Consider the following 27,973-nt stretch of genomic DNA (forward strand, 5'->3'; position numbering starts at 1 on the left):
ACTAAAAGCTGGTTCTTTGTAAAGATAAACAGAATTAATAAACCTTTAGCCAGACTCATCAAGAAAAAAAGGGAGAGGACTCGAATCAATCAAATTGGAAATGAAAAAAGGAGAAGTTAAACAGACACCACAGAAATATAAAGGATCATAAGAGACTACTACAAACAACGATACGTCAATAAAATGGAGAACCTAGGAGAAATGGACAAATTCTTAGAAAGGTACAACCTTCCAAGACTGAACCAGGAAGAAACAGAAAATATGAACACCAATTACAAGTACTGAAATTGAAACAGTGATTAAAAAACTTCCAACAAACAAAAGTCCAGGACCAGATAGCTTCACAGGTGAATTCTATCGAACATTTAGAGAAGAGTTATTAACACCTATTCTTCTTAAACTCTTCCAAAAATTGCAGAGAAAGGAACACTTTCAAACTCATTCTATGAGGCCACCATCACCCTGGTATGAAAACCAGACAAAGATACCACACAAAAAAAGAAAATTACAGACCAATAAAACTGATCAACATAGATGCAAAAATCCTAAACAAAATACTAGCAAACCAAATCCAACAATACATTAAAAGGATCATACACCATCATCAAGTGGGATTTATCCCCGGGATGCAAGGATTCTTCAATATCTGCAAATCAATCGGTGTGATAAACCATATTAACAAATTGAAGAATAAAAACCATATGATCATTTCAATAGATGCAGAAAAGCTTCTGACAAAATTCAACACCCATTTATGGTAAAAACTCTCCAGAAAGTGGGCATAGAGGGAACCTACCTCAACATAATAAAGGCCATATATGACAAGCCCACAGCAAACATCATTCTCAATGGTGAAAAGCTGAAAGTATTCCCTCTAAGATCAGGAACAAGACAAGGATGTCCAATGTCACCACTTATATGCAACACAGTTTTGGAAATTCTAGCCATGGCAAACAGAGAAGAAGAAGAAACAAAAGGAACCCAAATTGGAAAAGAAGTAAAACTGTCACTGTTTGCAGATGACATGACACTATACACAGAAAATCCTAAAGATGCTACCAGGAGACTACTAGAGCTCATCAGTGAATTCAGTAAAGTTGTAGGATACAAAATTAATACACAGAAATCTCTTCATTCCTATACACTAACAATGAAAGATCAGAAAGAGAAATCAAGGAAATAATCTCATTTACCATCGCAGCAAAAAGAATAAAACACCTAGGAATAAACCTACCTAAGGAGGCAAAAGACTTGTACTTAGGAAACTATAAGATATGATGAAATAAATAAAAGACACAAACAGATGGAGACATATACCACGTTATTGAACTGGAAGAATCAATACTGTCAAAAAGACTATACTACCCAAGGCAATCTACAGATTCAATGCAATCCCTATCAAGTTACCAATGGCGTTTTTCACAGAACTAGAACAAAAAAAAATTTTTTAATTTGTATGGAAGTACAAAAGACCCCAAATAGCCAAAGCAATCCTGAGAAAGAAAAATGGAGCTGGAGGAATCAGGCTCCCTGACTTCAGACTATACTACAAAGCTACAGTAATTGAAGCAGTATGGTACTGGCACAAAAACAGAAATATAGATCAATGGAACAGGATAGAAAGCCCAGAAATAAACCCACAAAGCTATGGTCAATGAATCTATGACAAAGGAGGCAAGAATATACAATGGAGAAAAGGCAGTTTCTTCAATAAGTGGTGCTGGGGAAAACTGGACAGCTACATGTAGAAGAATGAAATTAGAACACTAACATCATACACAAAAATAAACAAAATGGATTAATGGGGACTACGCTGGTGGTGCAGTGGTTAAGAATCTGCCTACCAATGCGGATTTGAGCCCTGGTCTGGGAAGATCCCACATGCTGTGGAGCAACTAAGCCCGTGCGCCACAACTACTGAGCCTGCGCTCTAGAGCCCGCGAGCCACAACTACTGAGTTTGCGTGCCTAGAGCCCGTGCTCCGCAACAAGAGAAGCCACTGCAATGAGAAGCCCGTGCCCCAGAACAAAGAGTATCCCCTGCTCGCCGCAACTAGAGAAAGCCTGCGCGCAGCAACGAAGACCCAATGCAGCCAAATAAATAAATTTTAAAAAATGGATTAATGACCTAAATGTAAGGCCAGACACTATAAAACTCTTAGAGGAAAACACAGGCAGAACACTCTCTGACATAAATTGCAGCAATAACTTCTTTGATCCACCTCCTAGAGTAATGAAAATAAAAACAAAAATAAACAAATGAGACCAAATTAAACTTAAAAGCTTCTGCACAGCAAAGAAAACCATAAACAAAACAAAAAGACAACCCACAGAATGGCAGAAAATGTTTGCAAAGGAAGCAATCAACAAGGGATTGATTAATCTCCAAAATATACAAACAGCTCATGCAGCTCTTATATCAAAAAACAAACAACCCAATCAAAAAAAGGGCAGAAGATCTAAGTAGACATTTCTCCAAAAAAGTCATAAAGATAGCCTAAAGCACATGAAAACATGCTTGACATCATTAATTATCAGAGAAATGCAAATCAAAAGTACAGTGAGGTATCACCTCACACCAGTCAGAATGGCCATCATCAAAAAGTCTACAAACAATAAATGCTGGAGAGGGTGTGGAGAAAAGGGAACTCTCCTACACTGTTGGTGGGAATGTAAATTGGTACAGCAGCTATAGAGATAGTATGGAGGTTCCTTAAAAAGCTAAAAACAGAACTACCATATGATCTAGCAATCCTACTCCTGGGCACATATCTGGAGAAAACTATAATTTAAAAAGATACATGCACCTCAATGTTCACTGCAGCGTTATTACAATAGCCAGGACATGGAAGCAACCTAAATGTCCACCGACAGAGGAATGGATAAAGAAGATGTGGTACATGTATACAATGGACTATTACTTAGCCATAAAAAAAGAAGAAAATCATGCCATTTGCAGCAACGTGGATGCAACTAGAAATTATACTAAGTGAAGTCAGACAAAGACAAATATATCATTCATATGTGGAATCTAATTTTAAAAAATGATACAAATGAACTTATTTACAAAACGGAAACAGACTTACAGATATCAAAAACAAACTTATGGTTACCAAGGGGGAAAAGCTGGGGGGAGGGATAAATCAGGAGTTTGGGATTGACACACACACCCTACTGTATCTAAGATAGATAACAAACAAGGACCTACTATACAGCTCAGGGAACTCTACTCAATACTCTGTGATAACCTATATGAGAAAAGGATCTGAAAACGAATGAAAATATGTATATGCATAACTGAATCTCTTTGCTGTACACCTGAAATGAACACAACATTGGAAATCAACTGTACTCCAATAAAAGTTAATAAAAAAAAAGAAAAAACTATTTTTTTCCATGTGATGAGAACTGTTAGGATTTACTTTCCTAACAACTTTCATGTATAACATATGGCAACGTTCGTTCTATTTATCATGTGGTACATCACATCCCTAGTACTGATTTATCTTATAAGTGCAAGATCGTAACCTCTGACTGCCGTCATCCAAGTCCCCCCTCTCCCCACCCCCAACTGTTTTAGAAAACCTACAGTTTTTTTTTTTTTTTATTACCATTTTTGGTGGGTAGACCCTGTTTATTCCACAGCTAAGACTGGGCCTGGTGGGTTCCAAGCTTTGGAAGGCTTCCACCACGTGTCGGTGCTTATTTTATGAAACGCACAATATTAAACCCTTATGTGTACCTTCTCACTTCCTCCTCAAAACAACCCTGTGAATAGATACTTTTTCCCTCTGTTGTATCACTGGAAAAGTGCAGCTCAGAGGGTGCTATGATCACACAACTGTGATTGGTGGAACTGGGATTCAACCTCACATCTCCCCAGCTGCACAGCCCACCCTTAACCGCTACACAACATCACCTCTCTTCCCAGAATATCCTAGTGTTTGAGGCCCTTAGGCCTGGTGCCTGGGGACTATGGACAGTTCCGGCAAAACTTTCTGAAATGGGGCTTCCCTGGTGGCACAGTGGTTAAGAATCCGCCTGCTAATGCAGGGGGCACAGGTTCGAGCCCTGGTCGGGGAAGATCACACATGCTGCAGAGCAACTAAGCCCGTGCATCACAACTACTGAGCCTGCACTCTAGAGCCCGCGAGCCACAACTACTGAAGCCCGCATGGCTAAGGCCCATGCTCCGCAACGAGAAGCCACTGCAATGAGAAGCCTGAGCACTGCAATGCAAAGTAGCCCCCGCTCGCCACAACTAGAGAAAGTCTGCGTGCAGCAACGAAGACCCAATGCACCCCCCAAAAAAAAAAAAAATTAACATAAAATAAATAAATTTAAAAAAACTTTCCGAAATGGTGGCTGGGCTGGGGAAGGGCTCTCTCCCCGCACCAGACTCTTGGCATTTCTCATCCCTTAAGCATCTTTTCTCTTCCTGTTCCAGAGGTAGCTAATTTCTGGGGCCAACTGGTCACCTTAATTTACTTCATGTTTTTTTTTAGCCTCAGGCTCGAGCTGTGATCTCTTCAAGAATCTGCAACTCAGGGGACTTCCCCGGTGGTCCAGTGGGTAAGACTCCACGCTACGAATGCAGGGGGCCTGGGTTCGATCCCTGGTCTGGGAACTAGATCCCACGTGTACGCCGCAACTAAGAAGTCCGCGTGCCACAACTAAAAGATCCCGCATGCCAGCAACTAAAAAAAAAAAGATCCCGCATACTGCAATGAAGATCCCGTGTGCAGCAACTAAGACCCGGTGCAGCCAAAGTAAGTAAATAAATAAATATTCGAAATAAAAAAGAATATGCAACTCAGAATTCTCAAGCCTTTCTAGAAGCTGTTGTTGGCTAGAAAATACTCTTTACAATGACCAACCCATCCCGAAGGCCTGCTATGTGCTGGGGGAATGGGGCTCATCTCCACACATTAGCTCATCTGTTCCTCATGACGCCCTGGCAGGAGGCTGCATCCCATATTACAGATGTAGAAACTGACACTCGGAAAGGTCAGGTAACCCTTGGGGACAGTTATCATCTTTCTGGAGGAAAATACAGCCATTTACATCATATGTATGTTAGCACGGACATTCGTGTATTCCATGGTCTGGCCATTCCACTCTTAAATTAAGTACATACCCAACAGAAATGCATATTTGCACACATCAGAAGATGTGTAGAAGGAGTTCATGGCAGTACGATCTGAAGAGCCCTAAGCTGGAAATTATCCAAACGCCCTGCAAGGGCAGAGTAAAGTGTCTGGTATATGCAAGTAATGGAATAGGATACAGCAGTGAAAACGAACAAACAGTACGGACAATAACTTGGGTGAGTTCCAAAACATAACAACAAGCAGAAGAAGCCAGACATGGAAGAGTACCTACTTTATGACTCCATTTACATAAAGCTCAAAAACGGGCAACACTCATCTGCAGTGTTAAGTCAGGATACGAAGGCTACATACGGTACGATTCCAACTACATGACATTCTGGAAGAGGCAAAACTACCGAGACGGCAACGAGGTCAGTGGTTACCAGGGGAGCGATGAGTTGGCGAAGCACAGAGGATTTTTAAGGCAGTGAACCTACTCTGTATGATGCTATAATTATGGAGACATGTCATTATACATTTGTCCAAACCCACAGGATGGAGGACGCCAAGAGGGAACCTCATGTAAACCGTGGACTCTGGGTGATGATGTATCAATGGAGGTCCATCAATTGTAACAAATGTCCTCTCTGGTGGGGGATGCTGACAGTGGGCGAGGCTGTGTGTGTGTGGGGGGCAGGGGCCATGAGTAATCTCTGTACCTTCCCCTGAATTTTGCGGTTAACCTAAAATGGCTCATAATAACGTCTTAATTTTTAAAAAAGTTAGGATAGAAGTTGCCCTTGATGGGGCAGTAATTTGAATCGGGCTTGAGAGGGTTTCTGGGAACTGGAAGCGTTTAATTCTTGATCCAGCTGCAGGTTACACAGATGTGTTCTCAGAAAGTTTTGGGATCTGCATGCTCCCTAGTGATGCACTCTTCTGTATATGATATCGCAATAAAACATTTACTTAAGAAGCTCAGCAATTCTACTCGGCGGGGATTTATCCTGAAAGAATAAATCCAACGGGTACAACAAGATGAGTAAATAACTGTTCACCGTTACATTCTCTACAACAGTGTAAAAACGACTCAACCTCAGGGCCCACCACGAGCAGATCAGTTAAATACTTTATGGTAGGTTCAGCCAATTTTTCAAAAAAGATGCTGTGTTTAAAAGTGACAGTTGTGTACTGAATGTGAACATACATTCCAACATAATGTTGTCTAAAAACAACTGCTATGAAAACAGCATGAACGCCCATTGGAAAACATCTAAATATATACAAATGTATATAAGTAAGGAAAGAAAATCAACCTGTTTTCCCCAAATAATAATAGCAATTATCTCTCAATGCTGGGATTAAAGACTATGTTTGTTTTGCTTTGATTCATCTATATTTTCCAAACCGTCTCTTATACAATATATATTTATTAGTCAGGTAATGAATATTTTAAGCACCCAATATGGTCCCATGTGGGACAGCCGAGGGATCTCAAAAATATTGTTAGTGGTGAATCATTCATTGGCAAGTACTGCATCCTGGGCACGTGTGTGCTTATTTAATCATCTCCGTGACCCAATGACCAAAAGACAGACGATGCCCATTTTACAGACACACAGATCAGTAACCTGCTCAAGGTCACTAAACTTCAAAGAGGCAGACCCAGGATTTTAACTTAGTTTGTCTGGCAGAACATGTGTGGTTTAGTTTAGGTTTTCTTTCTAACTGACACCCACACTGCCTCGCTTTAGGTGATCAGATTACGCTGGCCAATTAGAGTTCTCAGCTCTAACTCACAAATCAAAAAAACTTACACTGATGCCATTTGCAGCAACATGGATGGACCTAGAGATCACCATACTAAGTGAAGTAAGTCAGAGAAAGACAAATTATCATACGATATTGCTTATATGTGGAATCTTAAAAAATGATACAAATGAACTTATTTACAAAGCAGAAATAGACTTACAGACATAGAAAACAAACTTATGTTTACCAAAGGGGAAAGGGGGGAGGGAGGGATAAATGAGGCATTTGGGATTAACATACACACACTACTATATATAAAATAGATGAACAACAAGGTGCTACTGTATAGCAGAGAACTATACTCAATATCTTATAATGACCTATAATGGAAAAGAATCTAAAAAAGAATACATATATGTATAACTGAGTCATTTTGCTATATACCTGAAACTAACACATCGTAAATCAATTATATTTCAGTAATTTTTAAAAAATACACTGATGTGTTGCGAAATAATGATCAGAAATTAACGCCAACCACACGCTCCTAAACCACCTCCATGAAAAATAAGTGAGAGAGGCCCGTCACAAAGCCACGCCTGGCGGGTTTCCATTTATACGAAACACTCAGAGAGGCAAAGCCATAGAGACAGAAAGTAGACCAGTGGTTGCCTGGGGCTGTGGAAAGAGAGAGGGAATCACTGCTAATAGCAAAGGAGTTTCTTTGACGGGGATGAAAATGTTCCAAAATTAGACTTACACAACCCTGTGATTACATTACAAACTGAGGACACTTTATTTTTTTTATTTTTTGCGGTACACGGGCCTCTCACTGTTGTGGCCTCTCCCGTTGCAGAGCACAGGCTCCGGACGCGCAGGCTCGGCGGCCATGGCTCACGGGCCCAGCCGCTCCGCGGCACGTGGGATCCTCCCGGGGCGGGGCACGAACCCGTGTCCCCTGTATCGGCGGGCGGACTCTCAACCACTGCGCCACCAGGGAAGCCCTCAACTGTGGACACTTTAAATGGGTGAAATGCAGGGGATGTGAGTTATATCTCAATAAAGACATTAAGAAAGAAGTTAGTGCATAACCATGACAACAATAGGCATTAATTAAAAATAGGCATTCATCGAGCTGTGTCCTGGGCACTGTGTCCGACTTTACTCTCGACAAGCCTTGGCCCACGTAACTCTCAATCAATCCTATCAGGTAGGCACAGTTTTCTCCCCAACCTAGAGATGGGAACACTGAGACCTGCCCAAGGTCACACAGACGGGAAGCACTGTATAAACCATGAACCATCTCAGACCAGATTTCTCGAAGAGTTTCCAGCTAATTGCATCCAAAGTGCATGCACACGTGACACACGCACCTTTCTGTCCTGCTTGATTGAAAGCAGAGGAATTAGGAGGACAAACTCCCCAATTCTGGTTCCCTCTTTTTGGCACTCAAATCCTCAGAGCCAAGAGCTCAGCCCTCAGCTAAGCTCCTGTGCCCTCAACTCCGGCCCCCCAGGCTGACCCTGGGCCCCCTATAAGGTCTGTCCCGTGAGCGCCTGATACACATGTGCCCATGTCACACCCTGGAAGGCCCTGTCTGTTGTCCCCTCAAGGGTTCCCGGGACGGAAGCTTTTCCAGTTTCCCTGCTCCTCACTCTGAGCCCTCTCTCCAGGCCCCTGTGAGGTCACAGCTGCCATGGGAACGAGAGGCAGAGACACCTTGAGCCTGGCATCTCACCTCATTATTTTGGGTATCAGATTTCAACCTGAGGGAAATATACACCCTTCCATGGGGCTGGTGGGAGTTTAATCTGCCCAATTTTGCCGGGGGGGGGGGGGGGCAGGGCGGAGTGACTTGTCATTTTGTATCAAAAGTTTAAACAAAAAAGTATACGCCTGTTATACGCCTGTACTGTCCAATACAGAGCCACATGTGGCTACTGAAATGTGCTGAAGTGTAAAAAAAAATACTGGCTTTAAAAGATTTAGTACGAAAAAAACGTAAACTGTCTTAATAATTTTTATATTAATTATATTTGAAATAATATTTTAGTTATAATGGGTTAAATATATTATTAAACTAACTTCACCTGCTTCTTTACTTTTTTTTTTTTAATGTGGCTACTAGAAAATCGGGAATTACATTCCATCTATTGCTCGTTGAAAATTTAGAATTATTCCACCTTGCATTATATTTGTGCTGGAGAGTGCTTGGTATACGCGCTCTGAAGCAGGAACTTGATCCCTAGGAATGAATCCTGAGTAACCGAGACATATGTACAAAGATAAACAGATAAGAGTAATCATCGTTGCCTGTTTCAAACAGTAAAAAATGGGGGCAATGCCGGGCCACGGGAAACGGGTTAAATAAATCCTGGTGCCTCCTAGACGGCCTGAGAAAATATGTTTAAAATATCGTGGGGCATCAGAAAATGTTCATGGAATATCATGACATGGAAAAACCAACAGGCAACAAAGATCTCATTTACATCCAAGTTCATATTGTTATACAAGTGTGTGCACAAGAAAAATTACGAAAGGTTCACAACAAAACAGTAAATTGTTCCAGAAGGTAGAATGACAGGACATTTCCCTCCTCTAGCTCCTTATGTTTGCTTACCTGTCCTTTAACTTTTCTGCAATTAATAGGGATTACGTGTGTCATCTTATTTAAATTAAAAAATTTTTAACTTCAACAGCTATAATGAAAAGTAAAACAGAAAATACCTAGCGCTGGTGACACTGTGGAGAAACTGGACCCCTCAGACGTTGCTGGTGGGAATGGAAAATTGCGCAGCTGCTGTGGAAAAGAGTTTGGTGACTCCTCAATAAATTAAACATAGATTTACCACACAATCCAGAAATTCTGCTCCTAAGTATATAACCAAGATAAATGAAAACATACGCCCACAAAAAAACCCATAAATGAATGTTCACAGCACTACGATGCATGACAGCCAAAAGGTAGAAACAACCCAGATGTCCATCAACAGGTGAATGGATTAGGAAAGCAGCTCATGCAGCTCAGTATCAAAAAAACAACCCAATCAAAAAACGGGTGGAAGATCTAAACAGACATTTCTCCAAAGAAGACACACAGATGGTCAAAGAGCACATGAAAAGACACTCAACATCACTAATTAACAGAGAAATGCAAATCAAAACTACAATGAGGTATCACCTTACACTGGTCAGAATGGCCGTCATCAAAAAGTCGACAAACAGAGCTGCAATGAACATCTTGGTACATGACTCTTTTTGAATTATGGTTTTCTCAGGGTATATGCCCAGTAGTGGGATTGCTGGGTCGTATGGTAGTTCTATTTTTAGTTTTTGAAGGAACCTCCATACTGTTCTCCATAGTGGCTGTATCAATTTACATTCCCACCAACAGTGCAAGAGGGTTCCCTTTTCTCCACACCCTCTCCAGCATGTATTGTTTGTAGATTTTTTGATGATGGCCATTCTGACCGTGTGAGATGATACCTCATTGTAGTTTTGATTTGCATTTATCTAATGATTAATGATGTTGAGCATTCTTACATGGAAGTAACCTAAGTGTCCATCAACAGATGAATGGATAAAGAAGATGTGGCAGATATATACAATGGAATATTACTCAGCCATAAAAAGGAACGAAAACTGAGTTATTTGTAGTGAGGTGGATAGACCTAGAGTCTGTCATACAGAGTGAAGTAAGTCAGAAAAAGAAAAACAAATACTGTATGCTAACACATATATATGGAATCTAAAAAAAGAAGGAAAGAAAAAGGTCAGAAGAACCTAGGGGCAAGATGGGAATAAAGATGCAGACCTACTAGAGAATGGACTTGAGGATATGGGGAGGGGGAAGGGTAAGCTGGGACAAAGTAAGAGAGTGGCGTGGACATATACACACTACCAAACGTAAAACAGATAGCTAGTGGGAAGCAGCCGCATAGCCCAGGGAGATCAGCTCCGTGCTTTGTGACCACCTAGAGGGGTGGGATAGGGAGGGTGGGAGGGAGGAAGACGCAAGAGGGAAGAGATATGGGAACATATGTATATGTATAACTGATTCACTTTGCTATAAAGCAGAAACTAACACACCATTGTAAAGCAATTATACTCTAATAAAGATGTTCAAAAAAAAAGTCTACAAACAAATGCTGGGGAGGGTGTGGAGAAAAGGGGACCCTCTTGCACTGTTGGTGGAAATGTAAATGCATACAGCCACTGTGGAGAACAGTATGGAGGTTCCTTAAAAAACTAAAAATAGTACTACCATACGATCCAGCAATCCCACTACTGGGCATATATCTGGAGTAAACTAATTCGAAAGATACATGCACCCCAATGTTCACTGAAGCACTCTTACAATAGCCAGGACATGGAAGCAACCTAAACATCCACCGAAAGAGGTATGGATAAAGAAGATGGGGTACATATACACAATGGAATATTGCTCAGCCATAAAAAAGAATGAAATAATGCCATTTGCAGCAACATGGATGGACCTAGAGATTGTCATACTGAGTGAAGTAAGTCAGAAAGAGAAAGAGAAATATCATATGATATCACTTATAAGTGGAATTTTAAAAAATGATACAAATGGACTTATTTACAAAACAGAAACAGACTCACAGACTTCAAAAACAAACTTACGGTTACCAAAGGGGAAAGATGGAGGGGAGGGATAAATCAGGAGTTAGGGATGAACATAAACAAACTACTACATATAAAACTGATAATCAACAAGGACCTACTGTATAGCACAGGGAACTCTACTCAGTGTCTGTAATAACCTATATGGGAAAAGAATCTGAAAAAAAATGGATATAAGTATATGTATAACTGAATCACTTTGCTGTACACCTGAAACTAACACAACATTGTAAATCAACTATACTCCAATAGAAATTTAAAATTAAATTTAAAAAATAAGTACTAGGGGTGTAATGTACATGGTAAATATAATTAACACTGCCGTATGTTATATATGAAAGTTACTGAGAGAAAATCCTAAGAGTTCTCATCACAAGAAAAAAAGGTTTTTTTCTATTTCTTTAATTTTGTATCTATATGAAATGATGGATGTTCACTAAACTTACTGCGATCATCACTTCGTGATGTATGTACATCAACTCATTATGCTGCACACCTTAAACTTATATAGTGCTGTATGTCAATTATATCTCAGTAAAACTGGAAGAAGAAAAAAGGCCGGCAGCACAAATAGTTTTTTCCTCCCATATTCAGTTTGCTTGTTTACTAAAAACTACATATTTAAGGAAACAAAGAACAATATTTGATTAAAAATTGATTTAATAAAAAAGTGTTCTATCCATACAATGGAATATTATTTGGCCATAAAAAAGGATGGAGTAACTGACACCTGCTACGACGTGGATGAACCTGGAACACATTCTGCTGAGGCAAAGAAACCAGACACAAAAGGCCACATAGTGTGTGATTCCACTGATGTGAAATGCCCAGAACAGGCAAATCTACGGACACAGAAAGTGCGTGAGTGGGGTGCTAATGGATATGGGGTCTCTGCCTGGCCCTGGCCCCAACGGTCAGGCTGCTGCCCTGGTATGCTAAGCAAGGAGTCACTGGGGAAGGAGAGTCGTACAGACCAGGGGTCAGAGACAACACTCAGGAAGGAGGGCGGGAGGAGACTAGGCGCCCAAAATCTCCCACGAGGTCCAGCCTCCCTCACGTGACTTGCGAGGAAACCGAAGATCCCCATTTACCCACGTCCGCTGCGGGGCGGTCAGGACTATTTGAGCCTGGTGGTGAGGGGCATATAGAATACCACTTGCTTCTTCCTCCCAGGATCTGGGCTGCCCTCAGGGGTGTGAGGGCCTGACGGACTCCTCCGTGGCACACCTGTATCTGCTCAACCCTCTGATAGGTGCCCCCACCGCTCATTAAGAGATATTTACTGAGTGCCTCTGGTTTGCTGGGCACCTGCCAGATACCAAGGATGCAGACACAAGAGGCAGAGCCCTCACCTCGCTGGGATCCAGGGTCCTAAGTGCAGTGTCCGCTCGCCAAGGAGCACCAAGGTTGGAGTAGGGCTTCCAGTCCACGGGGATGGGGTGGGAGGCGATGCCCAGTGGGATCCCAGGGGCTGAGGGCTGGCGCAGGCAGAGCGGGAAGAACTCGGGGAGCTCCAAGCCCTTTAGCACGGGTGGGAGGCAGACTAGGAACAGGGGCACAGGAGTGGGGGGCGCACACATCACACTAAGGCACTGAGACTTCACCCTGAGTTTCCGGAGGGTGCTAAGCCACAGAACCACATCCCACGTGCCCGGTAACCGAACGGAGGGCTGATGCGGACGATGGGGCTGGGTACCCACTGAGAGGTGGGCAGCTGGAGCAGTCGAGGTAGGGAAGGGCGCTCAAGACACAGCTGAGAGAAGCGAGGGTGGTTGAGAGCATGCTGGCTGCTTACTCCAGGGGCACCCCAAAGCCACCCTGCCTCCCTCCGTTTCCCCCTGCAGTGCCAGCCTGGATGCAGGCTCTGGGACTCCAAGTGGCATCACTGGGAAGGGCTTGGTGGCTTCCAGGACCCCCAAAGCTCTCCTGCTGGCTGTGTCCCGAGAGACTGGCCAGTACTCAACCCAGGCATTGGCCGAGGTCCTGCAACACAGAGATGCGCCCAGCCAGACAGAAAGGTGAGCTAACCCCATCGCTTCCAAGAGCTGCAGGTTCAACCCCCAGCTTCTCGTCTTACTAAACCTTCTCCCCAAGACTGTTAACTTCCTCCTCCGTAATTCAGAGATAATAATAGCACTGCCTACACGTGGCTGTTCATACCACGAAAAACAATCAAATCACATAAACAACATGCATAATCGTCAAAACGTGGGAACCCAAATGTCCATCTACTTGTGAACAGATGAACAAAATGCGGCATCTCCATCCAATGGAACATTATTCCACCACGAGACAGAATGAAGCAGTGACGCTTGATACAACCTGGATGAACCTTGAAAACATGACATTAAGAAGCCAGACACGCAAGGCCACTACTGTATGCTTCCTTTTATATGAATCTCCCAAAGTAAGCAAGTCCATAGAGACAGAAAGTAGGTTAGTGGTTGCCAGGGGCTACGAGTTGGGAGATTAGAGTGACTGCTGAAGCTTCTTTGTGGGGTGATGAAGATGGTCGGGAAATACAGTGGCGACGGCGACACAGCATCGTGAATGTGCTTAATGACACTGAATTGTATGCTTCCCTGTCGGTCCAGTGGTTAGGACTCCATGCTTCCACGGTTGGGGGCCCAGGTTCAATCCCTGGCTGGGAAACTAAGATCCTGCAAGCCGCACGGTGCGGCCAAAATAAATAATAAAAATCAAATAAAATGGTTAGGATGGTAAATTTCATGTTATGTGAATTTTGCCCCCATTGAAAAAAAATGATATACACACTGAGCACTGAACCTGGCCGGAAGAGCGTAAGATCCTGGAGCCGCCATGCTTGCTAGTATTATGTCCCCAAAGCAATAATCTCATGGTACCTATGCGCTCTTCAGCTGCCTCCAGGATCCCAGGGGAGAGAGAACTTGTGCCCCTCCTAGAATTACAGCCCAAGCAATGACTAAGCCAGGGCCTGCGCAGGGAGAGCGAGGGACCGGCCTCCACAGCCTGGAAGGGACCCTCCCCCACATGCCTGGCACCCACACGATGCTTCACGGTGCCGGATGCCCTGTTCCTCTCCTCCACCTGCCTGCCCCTTGGAAGCCATGTGCCGGGCGTGTACACATGCCGGACCACACCTCACTGCTGGGAATTTAAAGTAATCCAAAGATGCACCTGGGTGCCCTCGGTCCTGAGAATGAAGTTATCAAACTCAATTCTATTCCAAAGCAGAAGCAACGACAAGAAGTTTAATTGCTGGCCTTCCTCCGGCAGCTTTCAACCCTTTGCTTGAAAACGTCAACCCGCTTTGTAAGTGCAAAAGCTGAGGGGTTCCCAGGAAGAGCTGCCCCAGGCCCATGCCGGCCTGAGGATGGCATTTATTTTAGGTACCGAGGGTCTTGTTAGGATATTTCCTTTTGTTTTGTTTTCTGCACAGAATGAATCCTCCAAATCTCAGGACTGGAGGGGACTCTGGGACAGGCTGAAGGGACATGATTTCAGAAAACATTCTCCCCTCATGAGCAACGAGACAACTCAGGAAGCTGTCAGAGTGGGTGAGCATGACTCAAAATCGCACAGACCATGCTCTGCTCATCCGCGCTCACCTTCCTACGGCTAGCCTCTGTTCTTTCCCATTTGCCTTAGAGCAGTAATAATAACCACCAAGTGTCAGCACTTACTCAGAGGCAGGAACTAAGCCAAACACTTGACACACATGATCTTATTTAGTCCTCGTCACAGTGCCTGCCTCTCCTGGGGGTTATCACACCCATTTTACAGATATGGAAACTGACTCTCAGAGAGGGTAAGTCACTCGCTGAAGGTCACACGGATATAAGTGGCAGAACCGGGATTTGAACCCAGGTCTGTGACTCCGGAATCTGTTCTCATGACCATCTGCTGTGCTGTCTGCCAAAACTAAGAAGCGACTGGGACAATGAATACATACCATTTACATCACTAAACAAAGAGAGATGTCTCCATTTTAATAAAAAGAGTAAGATGAGGAAGGGAGAAAAGCAACAGTTAATCAGCGGAGATCTGGGCACTTTTCAGAGTCTCTAGGAAACTGGTTTTCACATTCTTCCAGAACTATCTTCAGCTCCAGATTTACCAAAAGCATGAGGGCTTATTATGGTAGGACATTTAGGTAATGAACTCCAGTATCAGGATTTCCCTGGTGGTCCAGTGGTTAAGACTCCACGCTTCCAAAGCAGGGGGCGTGGGGTAGACCCCTGACTGGGGAACTAAGATCCCACATGCCACACAGCATGGCCAAAAAATATTAAAAAAACAAAAAAACCCTCCAGTTCCTTCTACAAGGAGCTAACACAGACTTTGCATTCCACTATGAACCTGTGAAGCACTGGACAAAATTAGAAAAAGAATTTAAGACATCACTAAGCTTGAAAGAAAGGGAAATCCCCAGGTTCCAGAAGCAAGGAGGGGACTCAGACCCAGCAAGTGAGGTGGCCCAGGGGTACCAGAGTATTTCCAGGCTCTCACAGCAAAGGTGTGGCTTCTAGCCCACTAAGTGACAGCAGTGGCCTTGGGTCCATACGAGTCAGAAGTGAGACTCCCATCAAAAGCTAGAGCACAAAGGACTGCCTCTCCATATAAGGTGGGACAGAAAAATGTTCCCTGCTGGCCCAGAGGATCAACAAGGAAGCTGACTCTGCAGAAGAGGTGGCAGGGTGCAGAGGAGAGGAGGGGGACTCCATGATGAATCAAAACTCCAGGCCTGTGTCATTCACAAGAGAAAAATCCAAACCTCTGTGGCACAGGAAAGCCAAATTGAGGAATTAATGTAAAAAGTGTTTCCAGACCAGCGAAAGCCCTAAGGTACCCAGAACAACAAATGCAAAGCACTGTGTGAGGTACTTCTATAGCCCAGGGCACAGGGTACTCTCATGGGAGAGGTACTTCAGCTAAGCCCACCTCTACTTGGTGTGGCCTCAGCATGAATCTGGAGATGACTGAAAACCAGGGGGGGAGCCAGCCCAAAGATGAGCTCAGAATCAAAACCCAAACTACACAGCAAATGACCACCATATGGGATAATCAGCAGACACCGTTAATAAATGGAATGGACCCCCAAGAAGATGAGACAGCAGAAACTATACAGTAAGCTTTAAATTATTACGAATAATATACGAACAGTGCCCTATGACAAAAGCAGTGAATCCGAAAACCTTATAGAACTTACAAAATGTTTTTTTTTAAGTCTATGGAATTTAAAAAACTAAGTTGGGTTAAGGCAGCAAAGCTGTAATAGCTAAAGAGAGAATTAGTGAATTGGAAGACAGACCTAAGGAAACAAATCAAAATACAGCACAGAGCAACAAAAAGATAGGAAATATGCAAGAAAAGTAAAGAGGCATTCAGGACAGAATGACACGGTTCATCCCCTTCCAAAGTAATTACTGAGGAAAAAGATTAGGAGAAAGGGGAGAGGTAATATCTTCATTATGGAAGATATCAGTCAATTTATAATAATACAGCATAAACCATTCCCAGGCAGGATAAATTAAATCCACACCTACACAAAGCACCTAAAAAAAACACCACCAACAAATATTTTTAAACAGAGGGGAAAAAGCAGATTTCTACAAAGAAATATCAATCAGACAAAAGAGATGACTTTTCCACAGCAAGAAGAGACCAAAAACTCAGTGCTGAGAGAAAACATGCAGCAACCTCAAATTTTATACCCAGCCAAATGATCATTCCTGTAGCCTGGCCAAATAAAGACATTTTCAGACCAAGCTGACAACTCACAGAGACTTGTTGCAAACTCCATGGAAAGGTGTGTTACATAAGAAGAAACTGAATTTGGGGACTTCCCTGGTGGTCCAGTGGGTAGGACTCTGTGCTCCCAAGGCAGGGGGCCTGGGTTCAATCCCTGGTTGGGGAACTAGATCCCGTATGCATGCTGTGACTAAGAGTTTGCATGCAACAACTAAGAAGCTCGCACGCCCCAACTAAAAAAGGATCCTGCATGCTGCAACAAAGATCCTGCATGCCACAACTAAGACCTCATACAGCCAAAATAAATAAATATTTAAAAAAACCTGAATCTGTAAGGAAGAATGGTTGCAAAAATTAATAGAGTCTGCATAAAACAAAAACCAATATGTAGGTTTTTAAATTAAAGAAAAAATACTACAGAGTGATACAAATTAAAGCATGCTAAGGTCCCTGATCATTAGCACAACATCAAGAAAATGACAAACTTGACGCATGTCAAAGATGGCAGGTGTGTCACAAGTGATATGAATTACTGAAGGAAGTTACAGGATACCCTTAAAAAGGAGATATATGGCCAGCTTCTGAAAGGTTTACAATCGAAACGATCTGTACCTGCCAACAACTATTGAACACTTATGACGTGTGAAGAGCTTTACTCAAATTCTCATTCAATCCTCACAGCAGCCCTGGGACACATTCCCATCATACAGATGAGGAAACTAAGACTCAGGGAGGCGAAGTTTCTTGCTTAGACAGTAAACAGCAGCGTCGTGATTCAAACCCACATCTACCTGCTGCTAAAGGTCAAGGTGGTGGAAGGCTAGTCTGTGTCCACATGGGACTCTGGCTGAGGCCTTGGAGATGCAGGAGAGGACAAGATAAGGGAACTCCTGAGAACTACCAGGTGGGTAAGGCCTGTGAAGTGCTGGGTGCTCACCTGGGGTTCTCTGATCACTGAGACCCTGGCATGGGTGCTCAGGAGCTGGGAAGGGCGCCCCCCACCCCCCCGCTTTCTCTTTCCATCGCTGTATAACTCAGTCACACCAACCGTGCTGCTGTCTCCTGCCTGGCCACCCGCCCTCCCTCCCAGAGGTACCTGGGCCCTGAGACCTAACTGCTCCCTTTCACCTCCCAGGGAGCTGTGCTGAGAACAGAAGGCCCACTTCTGACAGCCTGCCCGTCCACAAAGGTCACACTGTTGGGACAACAAAGGGCCTTTTTGTCCTCACGCTTAAGGTGATTTCCACCACTGGCAGAAATCACCCACTTGACCTTCTGGTTTTATGAATTAATAATAAAGATGGAGCCAGCGACAGGATGGCTGGCAGGACCAGGGTGCCAGGCTCCTCCTCGTCACCTTGCCCAGCCTCTCCAGGCTGGGAAAAGGAGGCCCTGCCTTATCTTCCCAAAGCAGTGGGCACTCCTGAGCCAAAAACGCCTTGTTCCCCGGGCCTGAGATAGCAGATACTAAAGTGCTTTGCAAAAGGAGAAGCATCTTATCGCGGCGTTTTTTCTGTAGGATTGGGCCGTATGGCATATCTGAGCAGTGATTAAATGCCATGCTGTATTCTGGGGACCATTAACTCACAGAAAAATTACCCTGCCAGCGTGGGGATGGGGGAGGCGAGAAAGAAAGATGCATGAGGGATCTAATTACTACTAATCCGTGGAGCTGAGAAGTCTTGGAGTGGATTGCCGGTTGCTTTCACGCAGAGAAAACATAACTTCTGAAACAGACGTGAGCCACACAGGCAGACCCAGGAAATGGAGGGGGTCTCTTCTTCTTAGCCCTCCCCACACCCCTCACAGTGCTCATCACCAAGCTTGCCCTCCCTGGGGGTTGGGGGGGCATAGCCCACACTTCTAGAACTTTCCACATCACCCAGAGCTAATCCTATCTGCCTTGAGGTCCGATTCTTCCCTTGCCAGCTGGGCAAACAAGTGTGTGGAACACTGTTAACAAGGTCATGGGGCAGCAGTGTTGACTCTCACAGATAATACGACTTGGGGTCACTCACACTCTCCACCTATGTTGTCACATGGGAGAGGCAGTTTCTCCTTGCACCCAAGAGTTTTTTTTTTTTTTTTACAGTGTATTTCTAAATTTATTTTTATTGAGTATGGTTGCTTTACAATGCTGTGTTAGCCTCCACTGCACAACAAGATGAATCCGCCATACGTACACATACAGATGCCCCCTCCCTTTTGGACTTCCCTCCCATTTAGGCCACCACAGGGCATTAGGTGAGTTCCCTGTCCTATACAGCACGTTCCCATCAGCTGTCCATTTTATACATAGTATCAATGATATATATGTGTCAATCCCAGTCTCCCAGTTCCTCCCACCCCACCCCTTTCCCCCTTGGCATCCATACATTTGTTCTCTACCCGTCTCTACTTCTGCTTTGCAAGTAAGATCATCTATACCATTAAAGAGGCCTTGTTTTGAATTTGGGTTCCACATACCACATCTAATTTTAATTTATTTTAATTATATTTTCTTTGTTTTTATTTTAGTTATTTTAAATTTTTTAATTTTAATTATATTATTTTAATTATATTTTCTTTGTTTTTATTGAAGTATAATTGATTTATAATATCAAAATCGTGTTAGCTGCAGGTGTACAGCAGTGATTCAGTTACACGTATGCATCTAAGTGACCCTGAGCAGTCACCCGCGTGTCTGAGCCTCAGTTTCCTCATCTGTAACCGAGTAACAAAAGTCCCACTGGGCTTTTAGGAGGATGAGATGATGGATGGAAAAGGCCCAAGAAAGAGCAGCTGTTACCTCATCCACAGCTCTAGACCGTCTCGTTGACTGCCACGTCTTCAAAGGGGTGGAGACGGCGGCTCAGAGAGGGCTGGGCCTGGAGCAGGCGTCCCAGCACTGCCGCGTGGGGCAAGCCCGATGATCGCCGGCCTCCGAGCCCTATTCTGCAGCTACTGCTAACACGGGACGACCGGATCCAGGTGCACAGAGTGCAAAACGGGCCAGGGCAGGGGGTGCTTCTGGGTGCCCAGGAATTAGTTCACTTGCTACCCAGCCCTTTCCCGCACGTTTCCACACTGGGAGCACCCAGGGAGTGGGCAGAGGTCTGGACAACCCACCCGACCAAGGCAGAAAAGGTTCCAGAGGGCTGGGGTCACTTGGCCCTCCCTGCTGTGGTCATGGGCCCCTGAGAGCTCAGCCTTTGGGGACCAGTCCTCCCAGATATGTTTGCTCCTCCCTCAGCAGGGAGCCACCATTATTCATTCTTCTCAAGAGCTTTAAGTGCTCTTATTATTACTTTCTATGTGGGATCTGATTTACATACTGTGGAATGCATCGTCACTGTTTTAAGAATCTCAGGAAAGTTGAGGGTCTACAGCTCCCAGGGCCCCACGGACACAATTCTGCACCCCACTTTATGGGTTTCAGAGACTCCCCAAGGACCCCAAGTTAAAACCACAGTCCACCCCAGAGGAAACGGAAAGGGAGCCAATAGGTCTTGCTGGCCATTTAGCCTCACAAGCCTTGGTGACAACAGGAATGAACACAGTGGTACCGGCCGGTCCGCCCTTACCCCTCAAGGCCCCGAGCTTCAGGAAGGCAGGGGAGGTGTCATGCCACCAGGGCATGTGGCATGTGGTGAAGGGGCTGAGGCTGTGGTCTGGGGCTGCTTGAAGACTTTATAACCCAGGAGTACCGCCCAGCCAGGAGATTCCAGTGGAAAATGCAGCCCAGGCCACACAGGCCTCCCGCATCTCTGGTTCCCTCCCCAAAGGATGAGGTCCGGGGGTCAGACCAGGACTTGAATCCCGCCTCTGCTTCTCAGTGGCCTGTGGCAGTCACGTCCTCTCTTCAACCTTGACTTCCCCATCTCTGGAATGGGAAGGCCACAGTGTTCCTGGGAGGATTCCATGAGCCACCGCGGGGAAACTTCAGAGCTCAGCACAGTGTTTGGCAGATGACAGGCGCCCGATAAACATTAGCTGTGGAGCTGTCCTGGAGCCCGAAGGAAAAAATAGACCCCTCCACTTTTCCCAGATTCCTCCTCGCATTCTTTCCTTTCCAATTCCAGAAGCAGACACAGGGTTGGGGGGACAGGAAGCGGGGGCCACCTCCAGGCCAGCTCAAAGTGGGGACAGGGAACACGCTACAGTGAGTGATTCCTTTCTTCCCGTCCAGCGTCCACGTCACACCTTGGGACACACATTGGGCTTGACACCACGCCTGCCACGGAGAAAGGCCAGCTCACCACTCGGACACACAACCAGAATGCCTTCGCTCGGGTTTTTAATGTGAATTTTAACAGCCTAGGTAGTCCGCTTTCCTGGCGCAGAAAAGATGTTTGGGAGTACTTGTCTATGTTTTAAATCAGTCGATGAGACTCTGACAGGCAAGGCGAGGTGGGCGTGCAGACCCAAGGATGCCCTGCGTGAGCGAGCTTGCGCTCAGGCCTATTTTTGGCAGGGCTGACGTGGCCAAGGCCAGCTGCTGCTGTGGCACTAGATTTTATACCGGACACTGGCTCCTGGGCAGTACTCCCTGGGTTATAAAGTCCCCAGGGCCTTCACCCCTTCAACGTGAACCTGTGTTCTCACTGAGTACAAAGGTACTGAGTACGCTCCCCACTCTCAGTGAGCTCCAAGTTTCAAGGGGGTGGCAGGCGACGAAGCTGACAATTATAACAGGGTGTGATGTGAGCTATTACGGGAGGGAATGCAGGGGCTGCAGGAGTGCTGACGACGGGCATTTAACACACAAAGGTAGGAAGGAGGGTAGCCAGGGATGGCTTTCTGGAAGGAAACAATAGCTAAGCTGAGCTCTGAACGAGGAAGAGCATGAGTTTCATAAAGAGACGAGGCAGGGCTTCCCTGGTGGCGCAGTGGTGGAGAGTCCGCCTGCCGATGCAGGGGACGTGGGTTCGTGCCCCGGTCCGGGAGGATCCCACGTGCTGCGGAGCGGCTGGGCCCGTGAGCCATGGCCGCTGAGACTGCGCGTCCGGAGCCTGTGCCCCGCAACGGGAGAGGCCACAGCAGTGAGAGGCCTGCGTACCGCAAAAAAAAAAAAAAAGAGAGAGAGAGAGATGGGGCAAAGAGGAAACGTGCGCGATCTTCACCTGGGTGGTGGTTACAGAAGTACGGCCATATGCAAACGCCGCATTATGTGAGATGGGAAGAGCGCTCCAGGCACAGGGAACCGATCGTACAAAGGCCTGGTGGTGAGAAAAATATACGGGCAGGCTGTTCCTACCCCTTCTGGGTTCCTAGAAATCTGAGGGGCAACGAAACACAGTGAAAGCACAGCAGTAGCAGGACAGTGAGCCTGGGGATCCTGAGATCCCTGCTCCTCCGCTTAGGAGCTGCAGGACGGGAGGCAAGTTGCTTTACTCCTCTGAGCCTCTGTAAAATGGCCACAGTACCACCTTCCCTGGAGGACTACCATGAGGATTCCAAGAGAGTGCATGCAAAGGGATCACCCTGGTCCTCAGAGAGGCGGGGGAAGCCTAGCAACCCTGTGGGCACAGCCTGTTCTCTGGCTGCCCTGGACCTAGGGCTCTTCCCCCTTCTCAGGGATGCTTCTCAAGGGTTCTTATAGGAACACTCCACCCAGCCCACAGGATGCTGGGAGCTGACGTTCCCATACCAAGTCAAGCACTGCCACACATACATACACCCTCTTGTTGAATCTATACCGCCACCCCACGATCCAGGTGGGAGCACTAACGCTCAGAGAGGTAAAACGACTTGCTTAAGGTCATGCAGCTGTGAAGAAGCGGCACCGACTTAACTCTTACTTGTGGCTCAGAGCAACCAGGACCTCTCGAGGTATTTAAAGCATGGCTGATAATACTAAACACTTGTGCCTGTTCTAAATACTTCAGGTGAATTCACTCACTTAATCCTTCCCAACAACTCAGAGGAAGGTACCACTTTTATCCCGATTTTATAGTGCATGAAACTGAGGCACTCAGGGCGTAAATGACTTGCCCAAGGCTGCATACCTATCAAGACCCCTTAAATCAGGTTCCCATCCCAACCTGAGCCCCATGTCCACGTCCTCATCTCATACAAACCTCATTCATTGTCCTCAACTTGTTCCTGCCAAAGGACCTTTGCATTCGCTGTGCCCTCTGCTCCAAATGCACTTCCGACTGGTCTTCACGCAGCTGGCTCCTTCTTACTTGGGTCTATTCCATTATCACCTCCCCCGAGAAGCCCTCCTGGTCCCCTCGAAAGAAATGTTTCCTTGCCCCTCCCCCAACTCTCATGCCATCGGATTGTATCTTCTTCACGGAACTTGACACCAGTGGGTTGATCTGTTTATGCTGTGCATCTCCCCTCAGGAAATCAACCTCTCTGGGTCTGAATAGATAAAAGTGCTCAGACTGTGCCAACCCCTTTCACAGAACTAGGGGGAAGTTTCCACCTACTTGAAGTTCAGATAACGGAAGGCATTATCCTCCCCTCTAGTCTGACCTCAGAACTCCTTCCCTGACCTCCTCTGTCTCCCCTCCCTCTTTGGGGTGTGAAATCTGAGTTCTGAGCAGCAAAAAGGGAAGTCACATCAGCCACCTCTAGGAAAGCAACAAAGCACGGAACCCTCAGCTTCTATCAACCGGGTCAGAGGCTGGGCCCAGGAAACTGACAAGATTCCCAGCATGCTCTGCAGCCCCGTCACCTGTCAAACCCACAGCCAGATGGAATTCCCCCAGACTGCCTGCCACGAGGGGCTGCCTGAGACTGTGGCCAGCCCACCCTTCCTACAGAGATACCAGCCTCAGAGAACCCCCATTTCTAACCAGCCAGATTTAAGGCAGCCAGAGGGCACTCAAGAAATAATAGAAACAGGGGAAATCCAAGAAACTCAGGTGACAGGAATCCTACCTCCTCTCTCACGTGCGCCTTGTTGAACTAGACGTTATAAAACTTTTTGAATAAGTGAAAGTCACACATGGTTCAAAATGAAAACATAAAAAAGTTAACAGTGAAAAGCTCACCCCCTTCATCTTTTCTACCAAATCCTCAATAAGTATTATTCTTAATTCCTTGATGCAAATAAAAGTTACAAAAATATACTCTTACTCCCCCTCTTTAAAAAAAAGGGGTTCCATATGATATATATGCACCACAACTTTTTTTTTCTCCAGTTGAAGATAGCTCTATATTTGTACACAGGAAGGTGTCCGCATACATGTCTGTGTATGTATGCATGTGTAGACGCAGACACCAATTATTAAGGGCTTTCTGTAATTTTCACCCAATTCTCCTGGAAAGAGGTGTTTAGATTGGGATCAGGTGTTTAGATTGGGAGGCAGGAGGGGTCATTTTTCAGCTCACGCACAAATGGCGGGGCCGCTCCCTCCAGCTGATCCACCATGGCCGCAGACTGTCTGCACTAAACTCGAAGCAGGCACCAGGAGCCAGCTCCTGACTGGAAATAACCGCTGCAAATACTGTTTTCTTGAGCATTTATCTACAAAATACTAGCAGAAATCCCATTCTAGAAGGAAGGAAACAGAGACAGAGAGAGGTAAAGTGACTAGCTCAAGGACACACAGCCAGGAAGTAGCGCTGGCGGGGTTGACACCCGGTCTGCCCATTGCCAAAGCCAGTCTGCCCACTCACCTGGCCTCTCTCGGTCTTCAGTCCACACCCCCCCTTCACAGCCCGTAACAGAACCGGGTGCCAGGGTCAAGTTCCCAGCCCGGCTGGACTTGGGCGGTCAGGCGCTTCCGCCATCACTTCCCTGCGGTCAGCTCGGCCCGCAGCCCGGCCTCCCGGTGCGGTGCGCCCTGCCCCAGGCGGATACGGGGAGCACAGCCTCTGCGGGCCCGGGAGTCCGGGCGAGCTCCACGAAGGTCGCCGGGCTCCAGCAAAGTGCTCTTCGGGCGCTGCCTCGCTTAATCCTCCCAGTTACCCATGGTGGGGTAGCGGGGGACCCGCCTGAAACCATTTTACAGACGGGAGGCTCAGAGACCCGCTCACCCGCGCTAAGGTCGCGGGGCCGGGCTCCCACCCCGCTCCCGCCGACTGAAAAACTTTCCTCCCCCTGCGTAATCCTGAATCCAAACGACTTTCAGGTGCGGGTCGAGTACAACAGCTGAGCGTCCATGGGCGCCAGCTCTCCCGGCCCGGGAGCCCGGACACTGCTCCCTCCCGGGTCCGCAGTCCCAGGTTCAGGGGTTCCCAGCCAACTCCGAGAGCACCGAGGCAGAGCTGCCGCGACACTTACTCAGCATCACCGCAGCCTGCAAAGTGGCCGGCGGGGACCCATTTGAAGGAGGGGGAGACTGAGGCGCAGAGAGAGCCAGCTACTAGTCCAAGGTCACACAGCGCGGTGGCCCGAAGCCCAGCGGGTGGCCGTGGGCTGGGAGCCCCCGTGCCAGCCGGCCGGCGGTCGCGGTCCCCGTCACCGTCCCCCGCGGGATACTCACAGCCTGTCTTGCTCTCGAGCTCCCGCACCTCCTCGGACGCGGAGTGGGTAGCGCCCATGGTGCCCGCGGCGGGGGCCCGGGGGCGCTCGTCCCTCCCAGGCCCTGGGCTGGCGTCGGCTGCGCAGCGGCGGGTCCGGCCTCGGGTCCGACACAGGTCGGGACGCCAGGAACTGGTCTGAGCCGCGGGTTCCGCGTGGGGTGCGAGCGCGGCCTCTTATAGCGGCGGCGGGCGGAGCGCCACGGTCCTAGTGCGCTCCGGCTTCGCGCATTGCCAGGAGTGGGGAGCGCCCCGCCCCGGGCCGGAAACGGCGGGGAGAGGGGTGAGGAGAGGAGGGGGACCCAGGTTCCCCATTCCCCACAACCGCGGCAGTGCTCGTCGCGCCTCACCCCTTCCGCACCCCTGCCGGCTGTGGGAAGAAGGTGTGAGCAGAGTTGGGGGTATAGGTAGGGGGCACCAGACCCCACGGAGGTTCCATGCCCTCCGCCACCCCTGTTTCACTACACACCCTCCCAGATGTCAGGAGGGAAACTCCCTGGGAACAATGGAGAAGGACAGCATTAATTATCTCTATGGTGAACAGCAATAAGGATAATATAATAATCATAATCCAACCTGAATGTGCAAGTGGGGGGCTTTCGTTGGTTTATTCCAGGAAAGCCCACCCTGATGAAGTGGGCACACCCACATACAAGACTGGCCTGTCCTAGCTACTCAGCCTAGTTGCTTAGGGTGGGGACGTTCTCAGTCTTTAGGTTCAGGGATTCTGACTCAGGCAGGGCCCAGGAGGCTGCATTTCAAACTACCAGAGAGAATGCCATCCTTCTGGGAGAAGTTTTGCCTGAAGCTGACTGAAGGAGTTGGGTTCCGTAACCGGGTTGGGTGACCCCGGCCAGTCCTGCCACCTATCTAACCATGATTCCTTCTCCTTAAGATGGGGATAATAATAGTTAATGAGACATAGATCAGAAAGGCCTGGCCTGGGACACAGCGCAAGACAGCCACTGTGGAAGCATGTCCACTTTACAACAGAGAAACTGGTTCTCAGAAGGGTCACGTAGCCAGGGCATCAATTCAAAGTCAACACTTTCCCTGTCTCAAGCCCAGGCCGTTGTGCTCCACGTGCCTGGTGACGTGGCCATCAAGGATTGGCATGTATTCAGGGTCTGTCCTGGGTGCCAGGCTCCGCTGACAGCGCTGGGGGGCGGCGGTCATGGAGACTTGATCCGGCTCACCTACATCCGCATCACAGAGCGCTGGGGAGGGAGTGCTGAGAACCAGGTGCCCATACCTGCAGGCCACAGGTCCAAGCTGAGGGTTATAGCCCTTTCCAGGGACAAGGATGCCGTTCAGAGTCACCAGGGGCCTCCTGAAACCTGCCAGAGCAGCAGAGTCAGCCCCCTCCTGGTTGAAAATCCAGCTCCCCTTTACACTCTGTCAGGACACTCACAGAGCTGGGGCGGCACCTGGAATGTGCATTTGCAAAGCTCGCGGGCGGTTCTGAGACCTAGCCAAGCCGGGGAAATGTTGGCTGTGGGGGCATCAGCTGGTCCAAGCAAACTGGAAAGCCGCCTGGGAGACTGCATGTCAGGTCAGAAGGACTCTAGAAACCCAAACTGGCCTCTGGATCAAGAAATGGGGCCCTGGGCCCCTTGGGAATTACCCACAACTGCTGGACACAATTTTGTTCCGACTTAAAGTATCTGTTCCTGGGATTTTATTATATTAAATTATCCAAGGATTAAATGCTGGGGCTTTTTGCTGGGGAGATAGAAAATGACGTTCTCACGGCTACATGTCCTCCCCTTTGGCATGGTTGCTCTCAGAGCTGGTACAGTACAGGTGGGCGGGGGTAAAAGCCCTGGGACAGTGCCCTGGGGCAGGCAGGGGGCACGTGGCCTGGCTCTGCCCCTCGGGTGATCGCGGAGAGACTCCCAGTGTATGGGGTGAAGGGAGGTGGTCTTTGCTCCATCGTCTGTCTACCCAGTCAACTTCATCTCAAGCTCCGCTGGCCACGGTCAGTTTCTAGACTAGCATTTGTGCTGGTCCCTTCTGCCAGGAACTCTGCTGCTCTCCATTTTCCCGTGATCGGGGCTCCTCAGATCTCAGCATAAACATCACCTCCTTGGAGAGTCCTTCTCAGGGCCCCCATCCGCTCTCCTGGGTCTGCTGCCGTACAGGCCGCCTTCTCCAGCCAGCGGGAGCTGGAAGGCTGGGTGTGATGAGCACAGGGAATTTGTTCCTGGCGGCAGGGCTTGGAGAAAGAAGCGGGAGCTCCTTGTGGCAGCAGGAATATGCGGGCTTGCTTGTTCATTCATTGATTCATCGCCCATTTAT

At 47.1% G+C, this 27,973-nt stretch overlaps 1 protein-coding gene across 1 annotated transcript in view; it reads right to left on the bottom strand.

The window, feature by feature from the left end:
• The window catches only part of TESC (tescalcin), a 74,803-nt gene that overhangs the window by 37,045 nt on the left and 9,785 nt on the right, over window positions 1-27,973 (bottom strand). Inside the window, 3 exon segments of the mRNA XM_060170532.1 lie at window positions 25,639-25,791; window positions 25,794-26,045; window positions 26,872-27,012. Of these exon segments, the coding sequence (XP_060026515.1) occupies window positions 25,639-25,791; window positions 25,794-26,045; window positions 26,872-27,012 (546 nt within the window).

The sequence above is a fragment of the Lagenorhynchus albirostris genome, chromosome 14 (genome assembly GCF_949774975.1).
Source record: "Lagenorhynchus albirostris chromosome 14, mLagAlb1.1, whole genome shotgun sequence".
Classification (NCBI taxonomy): domain Eukaryota; kingdom Metazoa; phylum Chordata; class Mammalia; order Artiodactyla; family Delphinidae; genus Lagenorhynchus; species Lagenorhynchus albirostris.